Source organism: Chiloscyllium punctatum, chromosome 32 (assembly GCF_047496795.1).
Source record: "Chiloscyllium punctatum isolate Juve2018m chromosome 32, sChiPun1.3, whole genome shotgun sequence".
Lineage (NCBI taxonomy): Eukaryota > Metazoa > Chordata > Chondrichthyes > Orectolobiformes > Hemiscylliidae > Chiloscyllium > Chiloscyllium punctatum.
In genome coordinates, this window is record NC_092770.1 from 63,828,434 (window position 1) to 63,842,927 (window position 14,494).

At 39.8% G+C, this 14,494-nt stretch overlaps 1 protein-coding gene across 2 annotated transcripts in view; it reads left to right on the plus strand.

Annotated features, from left to right (window-relative positions):
- ipo8 (importin 8) overlaps positions 1-14,494 on the plus strand; it is a 95,243-nt gene that overhangs the window by 36,132 nt on the left and 44,617 nt on the right. For both annotated transcript variants that reach the window (XM_072552523.1, XM_072552522.1), the window contains 5 exons: positions 2,801-2,895; positions 5,697-5,781; positions 7,771-7,905; positions 11,429-11,528; positions 12,764-12,840. In XM_072552523.1, coding sequence (XP_072408624.1) covers positions 2,801-2,895; positions 5,697-5,781; positions 7,771-7,905; positions 11,429-11,528; positions 12,764-12,840 — 492 coding nt within the window. The remainder of the gene's footprint in view (positions 1-2,800; positions 2,896-5,696; positions 5,782-7,770; positions 7,906-11,428; positions 11,529-12,763; positions 12,841-14,494) is intronic.

Genomic DNA, 14,494 nt, shown 5'->3' on the forward strand with positions numbered 1-14,494 from the left:
GCTTCACTATCTGTCTCTTATGATTGTTATTAGATCAATATAGTGTTTAAAGGAAGGAAATCCAAAACATCATCTAAGTATCTATATTTAGGTAGGGCTGCCATCACTGTAATGAAACAGACTATCCACAATAATCTAATCATGAGATACATCTGTTAATGAGTAAAAAGTTCGACCAGTGAAACAGATTTTAAAATGACATAGAAACAGTTGATATCTCAAAATGTACGTGATTTACTTGCTGAAAAAAACAGGAAGGCACAACTAATAGACAATGTAAAAGGGAAAGGAAATGTATTTAAAATGTAAAATTAAGCACAAATACGGTGAATGGGAAATGTACAAAGAACAGCAAAGAGTGACAACAGCAAATTCTCCGAGCTGCAAGCAGAGTGTGAAAGGAAACTGTCAAATAATAAGAACCATCAACATTAATTCTCTCTTTGCAGCTATTAGGAAAAAGGATAACTGGGAACAATGTGAATTCCTTGAAAATCATAGCGATGATATTGTCAATGAAAGCAAGAAAATCACAGACATGCTTAAGAATTATTCTACATTATTATAAACAATGGAAAAAGAGACGAGCACACCAATGTCACCAGGAAACTATTACATTCAGTTCGGGGTTGGGACTGACTGAAATTAATACATGCCAAAAAAACAATAATTAGCAGCATATTAGTACTAATAGAATCACAGGGATGTCTGAATGACCCCAGGGTGTGGTTGACCATGCTGTTGTATGAGCACCAGCTCCAGTTGGCCCACTCTGGGTTATGAGTGGATCCACCCAATGGTGGATCTGGTGGACTTGGCAAAAGTGAGGACAGAGGAGCCATGATCTCGTAGCTCAAAAGCTGGCTGTTGTCGGACAGGGCATCTTCTAGAAAGAGCATTTCTGTTCCCATCACACATAAGTAAGAAAAATGATGGGAAAACCATCTCATAGTTTTCTTTCCCCAAGTCAAAATAGGTCAGTTTATAAATAATTCTTGTCAACACGCCATTTGGCATGGATGTCTGAAATTACAGATGGTTCCAGACTGCACAACTGGCTTAACCAGAGGTACAACAATCTGTTGCTGTGGTGTGAAAATTTGGAATACCATGTTTGCCGACATGCCACTTAGAAAATGAGGAATGGTACAAGAGGTAGTAAGAAAATCGCAAGTGTTCCAACAATAGCATCATAACTTCTTTTAATTTGGGAAACCATGACTTTAGTCGAGAGTGTGGTGCTGGAAAAGCACAGCAGATCAGGCAGCACCTGAGGAGCAGGAGAATCGATGTTTCAGGCATAAGCCCTTCATCAGGACTTTATTTTGGATAGTTGCACATGTTACGATATTATTCTGCTGGTACTCTTAATTGTCCTAAGCCTCAGCATCTTCAGCTTTACTAATGACCTTCCCTCTACCGTAGGCATGTTCACTAATGATTGCACAATGTTCAGCACCATTTGCGACTGCTTAGATACTGTAGCAGTACATGTCCAAATGCAACATGACCTGGTCCAGGCTGAAAAATGGCAACAGATACTTGCGCACCATGAATGCCAGGCAATGACCATATTCAAAAAGAAACAATCTCACCATTGCCCTTTAACATTCAGTGGCATGATCATCACTGAATAAAGCAACTCGTTAATTTGCAGCACTTTCATAACCATCCGCTCCCTCCACCATTGTCACTCAGTACCTAAGTGTGTACCAGCTCCAAGATGCATTGTAGAAATTCACCAAAGATCCTTAGCAACTTTGAAACCCATGACCACTTCAATTTAGAAGGACAACTGCAATGATACATGGGAACATTGCCAGCTGCAAGTTCCCCTCCAAGCCCCTTACCATCCAGACTTGGAAATATATTACTGTTCCTTCAGTGTGGCTGGGTCAAAATCCTGAAACTCTTTTCCTGATGGCATTGTGCTGTCTGCCGGGATGTGAATTGCAGCGGTTCAGTAAGCTGGTTCACCACTGCCTTCTCAAAGGCAACTAGGGACAGGCAATAAATGCTGTTCAAGCAAATGAATTTTAAAAAGTGACAGGATAGAACTAATAACAATGTGTACACTTTGGTGTTTTGGCCTGAAACATTTAGCATATTGTTATGATGCTAACAAATGTTAATACTGTAAAAGTGGGGTCCCAGAGTGAAATGAGGCTTTTTGCAGTTGGTGAGAATGATGGTTAGTCACTGAACATATTCACACAAGGCTTTTCATCAAAAGGCTTTTTTTTACTGAAAGGGAAGCAAAACAAAATTCTATATTATAGTTTAGAAAGATCTTAACACAAGTGGCAGAAAAAAGTTTTAACTTGTTTCCCAGCAATATCTGTTACAGATACTGAATCCCAATAAACTGTTGCTTCTGTCTTAACTCTTTAATATCTTATTAACAGACTCTTCAGTTTTGACGGCCGAGAGGCTACTTTCCAGTTCTGATGGCCTAAGTCCCTCTTCAGTTCTGATAGCTCAAAGTTTCCTGCAGATGTGACTTGAGGTTTTACAAACCAAAATCCTTTTGCTAGGATGCACTTGTTTTCCTGAACTGAAACTTGATTCTGAACTGAACGCAAAAAAAATCTAGTGAACCCTGATTTCCTTGATAACAGTGCAGCATTACACTACTACCCTGAAGATGTAGTGATGGTGTAACACTTAGTTGAATATCCAGAAAAATTGAGAAATGTCATAACTTTGTGACTATTCATTTACATGAGTGAATGTGCAATATACTGTATGCTATGGAGTAAAAGTAGTTGAATGCATTTTCAGCTGTTCCTTAACCTTACAGGAAACATTGCAGGTGGATGAAGATGACAGGCCTGAGCTGGTATGGTGGAAGTGTAAGAAGTGGGCTTTGCACTTGGTTACAAGACTCTTTGAAAGGTAGATCAAAAAATGTATTGTTTAGCACATCTAAACTCATGTATCTCAGAAAGTCAAAATATCCAGCTGTTAATTGATTGCAGGATTTTATAATTGTAATCATTGTTAATTGATTGCAGGATTGCATAATTGTAATCACTGACCCATTCCAGGAATAAATGATTTTATGTTAAAAACTTTCAGATATCAGCCCTAAATTTTGTCTTTCCCTTTTTCTGCATTTAATTTAAGGAGATGAAACCAGAACATCTGTAATTTTGTTTCACACGAGTGTATTGCAAAGAAAGAGATAAGTTGACCCACCTCGCCCATTCCATCTTGAACACACCCCATCCTCCGTCTCTCCCATCACACAATGTCCATCATTTACTTCCTTTAGTTTAGGAAAAGAACTGTAATTCCTTTTCAACCTCTCCCCTAAGGCGGGTTCCAAGAGATACTGGCCTCAGTCAATTCACTTGGTATCAATGAGCAATGCTTGGTAGAAGGTGATTTATGGAGAACTGGCAGAAGAAAGCAAGTCACATAACAGAGGCTCCAAAAGAGCACACTAAAGATTCAGTTGAAGCAATTACAACATGGCTGTTGACTGTTGAAAAAGTCATTGACTTTGGCATCGGACAAGCAGATATTGAAGGAAAGCTAACGGAGGAAGGGACTTGATTCATGAATTATAAAGGCAAGGTGTAAGACAAAAGAATCAGCAGCACCAGAGAACATGGTTATCTGAGGCTTGTAGTCTGCAATATCCAATGCACATTGACCTTCAAGTTATCAACCATCATTAATAGTGTTCCACTTATTATTGGCATCATTGTTCTCGAATACTAGGGTCATCGCACTGCATGCAGATGTCCATCTACACCTCTTTTGACTGCTTGCAACAAATATACCTGTCCACGTGCTGCACAAGTTAATAACTTATTCCAGAAATTGGTAACTTTAAAATGAAGCACTTCTTGTCAACTGTTATTTCTGCCCTTTCTTTGGTCTGGTAATGAAAAAAAACCTCTAAATGCCCTCTGAAATGGCCTATCAAGGAGCTTAGTTGTGTCAACCGCTAGAATATCTCAAAGCAGGAATGAAACTACAGCGGCCCCTTGTTGTCAAACTAGATACCAGAAACAATAAGCGCCGGAGACCCGGGTTCAATTCCCTCCTCAGGCGACTGACTGTGTGGAGTTTGCACGTTCTCCCTGTGTCTGCGTGGGTTTCCTCCGGGTGCTCCGGTTTCCTCCCACAGTCCAAAAATGTGCAGGTCAGGTGAATTGGCCATACTAAAAAATTGCCCGTAGTGTTAGGTAAGGGGTAGATGTACGGGTATGGGTTGGTTACGTTTTGGCGGGGCGGTGTGGAATTGTTGGGCCGAAGGGCCTGTTTCCACACTGTAAAGTAATCTAATCTAATCTAATCTAAAATTCAATGGTGTTAATCCTGTACAGTTCGCCTTAGGAATATCGGAGGCTTGTGCCAAAATTCGGAGAGTTGTCCCACAGACTAGTGAAGCTGCAGCCTGATAGTGACGTAGTAATATGTGGAATCTTACTTCATAGATAGTCTCTCAGAAAACACCATCATGACCTGTCTCACTGGCAAGATAGACCCAGCAGAGGTCACGGCACAATGGCATACAGTAAGTGGAGAATTGCCCTGGGGTCCTCAACATTGACTTCAGCCCCATGAAGCGTCATTGCATCAGGTATAATGTAGGCAAGGAAACCTCCTGCTGATTACCAACTGATGAATCAGTACTGCAATAGCTTCCAAAATATAACCAGTTGTTACTAATGTGGTGAAAAAGGTGTCAAGCATTCAAAATAACTTGTGTTTCTAAAATGCATTAAACTTAGAAAACTATCTTGAGAAAGGAGGAGCAGAAGCTCAGTACACAATACCGAGGAGCAGTTCTCTTTTATATCGGGAGATAGTGAATACTAGGGTGTTTTTCTCCATGAAAAAACAGTTCATGGCTACCACCTTGTTACCAGAGAAACTGGCTGCTGTTAATATCTAGCATTCCAGTGATGAGAGCACTCTACCTCATTAATATGTTCAATTTGGGAAGAGTGAAACAGTGAAATTGAGTAAGATTTGCGAGAGAATGGTGATGAAATGGGGTCATTCCCAATGTAGTGAGTTCCCACTCTCAAAGTGATGCTGTGGCTAACAGCTAATCAGAGACAAAGTGATTCACGCAAATTGTTGGTGTTTGAGATCGAGTCAGTTTGCTGTGCCTCCCACTTGTGTCTTGTAGTATATGACCACAGATTGACTTGACCAAAGGCCATACACAAGCCAGTTGATCAGAAAAGGTTTTTGGTGGAGGAATATTCCACAGAGAAAAAGAGAGCGTTATGGAATTCATAACTCAGGGAAACATGACATTTCACCATACTGGCCACTATCACTTGGCTCTTTGACAACAGGAAGCACAATTCTAGTTCTGATCCAGAATTGATAGAAATTGTGTGAAGACCTGAATACAACAGAGATTGTCTCAAAGCCTGATGCGTACTCTATTAGTCTTGAGATAAAAAGTTTGGGTTTTGCTGATTGACTGCAACAGCACTTGTGTTAATTCCAAAGCAGCTTATTGCTGAAGTTGCATTGTTATTTCTGCTCCTTCATGAATGTATCTCATGAACTGAATAGATTTATAGGGTACACTGATTTTTGTCTCATAAGTTAAACCAAAAGTTAAACATTTACATTTAGATTGCAACCTGTTTAAATTCATTCCTATTTTGTTATAATTTGACCATGACATTTTCTTATGCTTTTAAAAATCACTTTCTCTGCAGATATGGAAGTCCTGGGAATGTAACAAAAGAGTACAATGAGTTTTCAGAATTCTTTTTTAAGACATATGCTGTAGGTATTCAGCAGGTAAGAGCATTATGATTGTCTTGAAATGACCTTTTTGGGATGTTCAGTGTCAACTATGTAAAATTGGTTCTGTGTCCATATCTGAGTTATTTAATTGTTATCTGCTCTGTGTCTAAATTCCAAAATCGTGCCTCCAAAGTAACAGATTAGCTTTTGGAATACAATGGTTGTTACGTAATCTGCACCAGCAATCTCACGCCAAAAAGAGATAAATATCAGTTCAATTGTTTTAATGGTATTATTGGTTTTATTTGTGTAATAATTGTTGGCTAGAACATAGAGAGAACTCCTTACTTTGAAGATAGCACAGCAGGCTATTGTTTATTTCCACTGGAACAAAACACATGGGTCTCAGTTTAATGTTGCACGAAGGAACACAGTTCTGACAATGTAATGCTCCTTCAGTACTGCATTGATATGTCAGTTTACATTGTGTTCAGCTCTTAATATGGAGTCACACCTCGTGACTCAATCACGAGCCAAAGTAATTCAAGTATTACAGTGAGTACTGGCTTTATTTACAAGGTCATAGGGGAATTTGTTTGTTTTCTATTTCAGACATTCTGTCTACCTCAAATCATTACATTTCGCTATCTATCCCTCAGCTAACAGGAAAGATGAGAGAAGCTTAAACTTCAAGCCTGGCAAACTAGCAGTTTAGTGAAGACTTCATTGGTGCACAAAATCTTAAATGATATGCAGGTGAAATTATTTTTATCAGGAAGTGAGATAAAAGAATGACTCGAAATAAAGACAAGTTATGTTTTGATTATGTATCAGGAAAAGCTTGTATACTTATAGCAAATGTTTGGAATAAATAACTAATCTGGCAATCAACATGCTTAATTTATAATTGGAAGCATGAGATGTAGAAAATATTTGAAGAAATGTTCTCAAATCCACTAAAAGCTTAGCTGCAGTTGAATGCAATCAGTTATCCATCTGAAAATCAGTGTAATCAAAAAGAAAAACTGCTTTAGACCACAGTCATTTCCTCCTGATTTTGAATTGTTTTGGGGAAGTTATCAGGCCAATTAATTTGCAGTGTGTCCATTTTCCAGGGGTCTGGGCTGCAGCATGTAGGGTGACAGATACAAGAGATGAAACAGCATGCAATCTATGATTATTGGTTGAATGTTCATCGCTAGGTTGTGCAATTCATTCTGTTTACTTTATCCCACTTTTCTGCTCTCTGAGGCTGTTACTATAGATTACCTTTCATTGGGATGCCAGGTTGAACACTTTTGTCCATATTTCGGCTTTATAATTGAGTGCTGGAAGTGTCACCCATATGGAGTTTATTGGATCTCCCTTTTGTCATCTCCTTCAGCTGAAAATGTGTTCAAGGGCTTTACTTACATATGTTGAGCAGTTCCTCCAAGATTTGGCACAGTTTTTCCCTTCTCTTCATGTCCCACCCCGATAAATCAGATTTAGTGAGTTTGAGCTAGGCACTGACCTAAATGTCTGCCTATTTCTCTTTTATTTTCAAGTTATAGGTACAGGGGATATGTCTGTCTATCCCTGGTTGATACCGTAAATACCACTTAAAGGAAAGCTAGTTAAGGACATGAGAGAGAAAGTGTGTACAGATATAGTGATGGGTCGGAGAAGGCTCATGTGGAGCATAAAGATTGACAGAGAGCTTATGAGACAAATGATTAGTTTGCGTGCTCGAAATTCGAGGTAATAACATCACTGTTAATTCTCATTGATTGAATCCAATTGTTATGGAATTAATTTGTTTCCAGTGAAGAAAACAAGTTATGAATTTTTTTGACACTGCAGAATTGTGGCAGGAGCAGCTTTTTTTTAAACATCACTAGAATCTCAGATTTCAAATTTAAAAACCAGCCCATATAATAAGCTTAAAACTCAGCATTCACCCAAGCACCATTTTCTAGTTAAAGTGAATACGAGACATCTGAGTTGGCCTGCCCTATGTCTAGTTAGATGGTGTGCTTCATTGGCGATGTTCTCTTGTCCCAGGTGTTACTCAAGCTGATCGATCAGTACCGACAGAAACAGTATGTTGCACCTCGTGTACTGCAGCAAGTCCTTAATTACCTGAACCAAGGTGTCAACCACTCTCTCACGTGGAAACAAATGAAGCCACACATTCAGGTAAGCAACATCTATGCCTTGTATATCTGTGCTTGCTGCTAATTTTGTTACATTTGTACGTTGTTACTTGCTGGCAAAGGATGAGACTCCAGTTATTGAAAATCTGGTTCTTTGCTGTTGGGATGTTTCTGTAAAGTTTAGATTTTTTTTCTCCATTGGCCTAGGTGCACTTGGGCTTGTTATAGTTTCATGTCTTCCACTAAAACAACTTGGAGTTTATTTAACACTTTTTAAAAATGCAGTAATGGAGTGTCATCCGACAAAATTGGACATTGAACAATACAAAATATTAGGACAGGCAGCAAAAAAAAAGCTTTATGTTTTAAAGGAGTGGAAGAGATGGAAAGGTTTTATGGAAGGGATTCCAGAAGGTAGGGCCTAGACAGAACCCCCATTTAACATCAACTGACGCAAATCAGACTGGAAATTGAGTTAAGTAGCCTTTTCATGTATTTGAACTTCTCTTTGAACTACAAATAAGCTATGCATGCTACTTGTCTTTTACAGAATCCTCTTTGTAATAGTAACCTTTACATGTCAGAAAATTAATAAGGGGAATCGTGTGGATGTGGTGCTTAAACTGAATTCACCAAACTCATAGATTGTACTGGCTAGTTTTAGACACTTTTATTCAACCAGTTCAAGCATGTGACATACCTTTGTAGCAGATTTGACTTGAACCCAGACCTTCTGGTCCAGAGGTAAGGATACTACCACATACTGGTTATTCTTGGTTTGTTGACCTGACAAACTTCACTGTTGATCAGTTCTTAATATACCAGATATTGTTGTTGAAAGATCACGCAGAAAATCCTTAAGTTAAACGTTTATTTGCAAACAAAAGCTGTGACAATCAGAAAACTGCCCCCAATTCTTGGGGACACGACTGTTTATACTTTTCCAGTTCCTGTGCTTATGTGGTGTCATTAGCATAACCAATCATACCAGCTTGCTTTGTCCTTCCAACTAATCATCTTCTGCCGCACTGGTCAGCTACTTTATACTTAACCTATCACATTACACTACCATTGTCTCTAGCGTTAGCTCCTGTATCACTCGCCTCTCACAGTGTCGCTACCATTGTCTTCAGTATGAGCTCATTTATTGCTTATCTGTTACATGATCCTATGCATGCATTGCTCCATTATGTTAACTATATAACTGCCAAATTAACTTCCATATATTCCATAATAGTATACTAGTATATTCCATAATAGTCTACTAGTATACTCAGCTGCTTATTTTCTCTCTACAGGGCCTAGTGCCTTGTAGGCCATAAGGTAAAGGAGACGAATTATGCCATTTGGCCCATAGAGTCTGCTTCTTCATTCAATCTTGGCTGAAAGGTTTCTCAACCCCAATTTCCTACTTTTTCTCCATAACCTGTGACCCCCTTACTAATCAATAATCTCTGGCATAACAGCACTCAATGACTTGGCCTCCACAGCCTTGTGCAGCAATGACTTATACAGATTCATCATGCTCTGGTTGAAGAAATTCCTCCTCATCTCAGTTCTAAGAGGCTGTACCCTCTAGTTGTGGTCTCCTGAGTGGAAACATCTTCTCCACACTATCCAGCCTATCAGTATTCTGTAAAATTTGATAAGATCCCCTCATCTTTTGAAACTCTATCTGGTACAGACCCAGATCCTCAAATGCTTCGCCTTTCATTCCTGGGATCATTGTTGTGAACATGTCTGTGAACATCCTAATTGGTCAGAAGGCAGTTAAGAGGCAACCACATTGCTGTGGGTTTGGAGTCACATGTAGACCAGATCAAGTGAGGGTGGCAGATTTCCTTCCTTAAAGGATGTTAGTGAGTCAGATGGATTTTTCATGGAATCATAGAATCCCTACAGTGTGGAAACAGGCTATTTTGACCCAACAAGTCCTCGCCAACCCTCTGAAGAGTAACCCAACCAGACCAATTCCCCTACACTATTGCTGTATATTTACCCCTGGCTAATGCACCTAACCTACACATCCCTGAATACCATGGGCAATGTAGCGTGGCTAGTTCACCTAATCTGCACGTCTTTGGATTGTGGGAGGTAACCAGAACATGCGGAGAAAACCCATGCAGACACAAGGAGAACGTGTAACTCTACACAGACAACAGCCCAAGGCTGGAATCGAACCCAAGTCCCTGGTGCTGTGAGGCAGCAGTGCTAACCACTGAGCCACTGTGCTGTCCCACTTTTCGGGCAATCAACAATGGTTTCATAGTCATTAGTAAATTCTTAATTGCCGATTTTGTTTTTTGTTGTTGGATTCAAATTCCAGAATTCAAATATGGGTCTTCAGAACATTAGCTGAGTTTCTGGATTAATAGTCTGGTGAAAATAGCACTAAGCCACTGCCTTTTCCATGCACTTCTACTGGTCCACAATCTCATCCTCAATGATAGACGCTCAAATCTTAACAATGTCTGAGGTCAGGCTAACTGCTTATAATTTCCCATCTTCTGCCTCCCAGCCAGGGAGTGCTGTCAGTCATCTTGAATTCTTCCTGGTAACTTCTTGCAGGAATAATGTTGTTTCCAGGCAGGAAATTGGACTTAGATCATAGATATTAATTAGATTGATTTGTTGTTTGTCTGTGATCAACTAAAGTTACATTCTTAATCATAGCTTGTTACTTTTTGTTTAAATTATAATCTTGATGTCTAGGATCTATTATTTGTAAAGTCTGGTTCGGAATAATTGACCAGTTTTGAGGTTTTGATTTCACTGTGTCATGAACTCAGTGATCGTGAGGCAGCTTTATTTAGCTTGCTATCCCTGTGTCACAGCAGCTGGGATTTACAGTTTATGACCAGACCACAGACTCCACTGTGCAGCTCCTTTGAATGATAAACTAGGACTGTCTTGGTGTTGACACAATCGGTATGGAGATGGAAAGGAAGGAAGCTTTAATACTTGAAAAGGTTAAGTGGGAGCTAATAATGTACTTGATAGGAAAGGGGTTGAGCTTGAGTGGACCCAGAGGATCAGAGGTTAGGCAGAGTGACCAAAATGCTTGGGAGAAAGATTGATGAGAGGATTAATGGAATCCTTTGGTTATTCCATTGCATCACAAGAATGTCATGAATCAGTCCAGTGATTTGCTTGGACCTTGATATTTCTTTATAAGCACGTTTAATTGTTCCATTCTCAATGCATTATTATTCTAAAGTTACAAACCTTTTATGACACTTGTTTACAGCATGAGAATGATCACTTATGATGCTCGCAGTATAGGACAGAAATAAAGCACTGCTTTATGCTTGTGTGTGTGTGTGTTCTTCAATCTATTCCCTAATTTAATTTTATTTGTCTACTTATAGTTGCAGACCGTTTTCTGCTGGATAAATTTGGATTAAGGGATTTTGAAAAAAAAAGGAAACTTCTGAAGCTGTTGCTTTTTTCTCCATCTTTCTCACATTCTTGCTACCAATGTATCAATGTCATTTGCACTCCTCCCTCCACCCACCCCCCCCAAAACCCCACCCATCCTACCCTGCCCAAACCCTTTATTGATACAGAGCATTTCTGAAGAAGTAGCCTTCCCGTTGATGTGTTACAAAGATGAAGATGAGGAGCTCTGGCAGGAGGATCCATATGAATACATTCGGATGAAATTTGGTGAGGTCCACAAAAATATCCCAGGATTTGATTGTGCTATCGATTTTCTTCTATATTTCTAAAAACAGAGAGAACCAGACAGTGATTTCTGTTTCCTCTCTATTGTCTCAGCCAAAAGAAAGTTTTATTTAATTGTGAAGTTAAGATAATTAAAATAGTTGCTGCATTTATACAAATGATTTGGATGTGAGCATAAGAGATATAGTTAGTAAGTTTGCAGCTAACACCAAAATTGGAGGTGTTGTGGACAGGGAAGAAGGTTACCTCAGATTACGAGGATCTTGATCAGATGGGCCAATGGGCTGAGAAGTGGCAAATGGAGCTTAATTTAGATAAATGCGAGGTGCTGCATTTTGGGAAAGCAAATCTTAGCAGGACTTATACACTAAATGGTAAGGTCCTATGGAGTGTTGCTGAACAAAGAGACCTTGGAGTGCAGGTTCATAGCTTTTTGAAAGTAGAGTCACAGGTAGATAGGATAGTGAAGAAGGCGTTTAGTATGCTTTCCTTTATTGGTCAGAGTATTAAGAACAGGAGTTGAGAGGTCGTTTTGCGACTGCACAGGACATTGGTAAGGCCTCTGTTGGAATATTGCATGCAATTCTGGTCTCCTTCCTATCGGAAAGGTGTTGTGAAACTTTGAAGGGTTCAGGAAACTGTTACAAGCATGTTGCCAGGGTTGAATGATTTGAGCTATCGGGAGAGGTTGAATAGGCTAGGACTGTTTTCCCTGGAGCGTCGGAGGCTGAGGGGTGACCTTATAGAGGTTTATGAAATCTTGAGGGGCATGGATAGGATAAATAGACAAAGTCTTTTCCCTGGGGTGGGGAAGTTCAGAACTAGAGGGCATAGGTTTAGGGTGAGAGGGGAAAGATATAAAAGAGACATAAGGGGCAACATTTTCACGCAGAGGGTGGTACGGGTATGGAATCAGCTGCCAGTGGAAGTGGTGGAGGCTGGTATAATTGCAACATTTAAAAGGCATTTGGATGGGTAAATGAATAGGAAGGGTTTGGAGGCATATGGGCCGGGTGCTGGCAGGTGGGACTGGATTGGGTTGGGATATCTGGTTGGCATAAACAGGTTGGTCCGAAGGGTCTGTTTCCATGCTGTATGTCTCTTTATGACTTTATGACTCTATATATAATTTCTTGGGCAGTACAATGGTAGTTGTTTGTTAGTGTATGTGAAAACTGCAGTTGCGTTTATTCGTAGATTGTTTAAATATTTTTCAGATGTATTCGAGGACCATGTCTCTCCAACCATTGCAGCCCAGAACTTTCTCTACACTGCTGCAAAGAAAAGAAAGGAGGTGAGGCACCACTTCTGATTCAAGTGAGATTCAGTTCTGCAACTATTAAAATGTAATGTCCTTGAGCTGCAGTTTGAAGCTTTCAGCACCATTCTGATTCGGGAAACAACACTGTTTAGCTCTTGAGGTCTGGAAAGTTATACTTGACTTCAGGCTATTTTATGCAAGTTAGTGCTATTGCTGCAGTGGATGGGCCTCCAGGTTGAGTAATATGTCAGGGCCGTAAACCGCACTGTTATTCAAGTCCTTTACAACATTCATTGATTTGCAGCTGAGATAATTGGTAGTAATGTCATAAATACCAATTTCCCAATAGGTATTAAGTTGCAAGAGGAGCCTCACAGCAGGAAGATGCTTTTCACAGTTTTGGCATCATTAACAGCTGAGTGGCACAAATTTGAGGACAATCACAACTTGTGGGGTTTTCTCCAATTTGATAATAACGAGCACTTTTGATGTATAATCAGAATGATGTGACTGCAGCAATATCTGACTTACCTTTCTTTAAAAAAAATCAGTTGCGTCTTGACCTCACGATATTGGTGAAATGGTTGGAGGTGAGGAGAGAATTAGTACAGCAAAATGTGTTTATTCAGCGAACTCTTCAATTTAAGCAATGTACCACTGAAAACTGTCTATTTTGTTAGCAAAGAGAACCTTTAAGCAGACCCTTCAAGAATTATAAACATAACTCATGACCAAAAGTACAGCAAAGCTTCCTGATATACGTGTGATGATTTCTCCAGTAAAATACAGTGAGTGGAGAAATGTTACACAGAAATGTGTATTCAAAATCAATCCCAGAGTTGATGGAGAAATCATCCCATCATCTTCATTCTGTCTGGGACTTGTGTCACAATATACAGAATTCTAAGAACTTGTTAAAATAATTTATCAATGCATCAAAACCTTTGTGATGAGTTGTTTCATCAACTTGCTATGCCTTAAAATTTTATTTGTGATCCTATGACCTGGGATCTGTTGCATATGGAGTGGAGGCCAAGGGCTTCCCATGTAAAAGAGAGCCACTTCTGGAGCAGACTTACCTGTCACCATGTCACCATGCAAGTGGGCACAGAGAGGAATGGTAGAACCTTGAGGGCAGGCTACCCATCAGTTTGCTTTGCCAAATTTGCTGTTGAAGGAAATTCTTCTCTGAGGAGAACAGGGATTGCACCTTCTGAAGCAAGTATCAAGCATTTGCATGCTGCTGACTAGGAAATTTTGTGTAAGGCTTATAGAGCAACTGCACCAAACTGGATATCATAGCTATTACAGAAACATGGCTGAAGAAAGAGATGCTATCAGAAAGGATAGAAGGGGAGGCAAGAGAGGAGGGAACTGGCGTTTTTGATTAGGGAAGCATACTTAGGGTATACCTAGGGGGTCGTCCAGTGCAGCTTTATGGCTGGAACTCAGAAGTATAGGGGTGATCATTTTGATGGAACTGGTACTACAGGCCTCCAGTAGTCATCAGAAAGCTGAGGAGCAAATATGTAGGGAGATCGCAAATAGCTGTAAGAATAATCGCATTATAATAGGGGATTTTAACTTTACACACACAGACTGGGACTGCCGTGCTGTTCCGGGCTTGGATAGGAAGGACTCTGTTAAGTGTGTACAAGAAAACTTTCTCAATCAATATATAGATGGC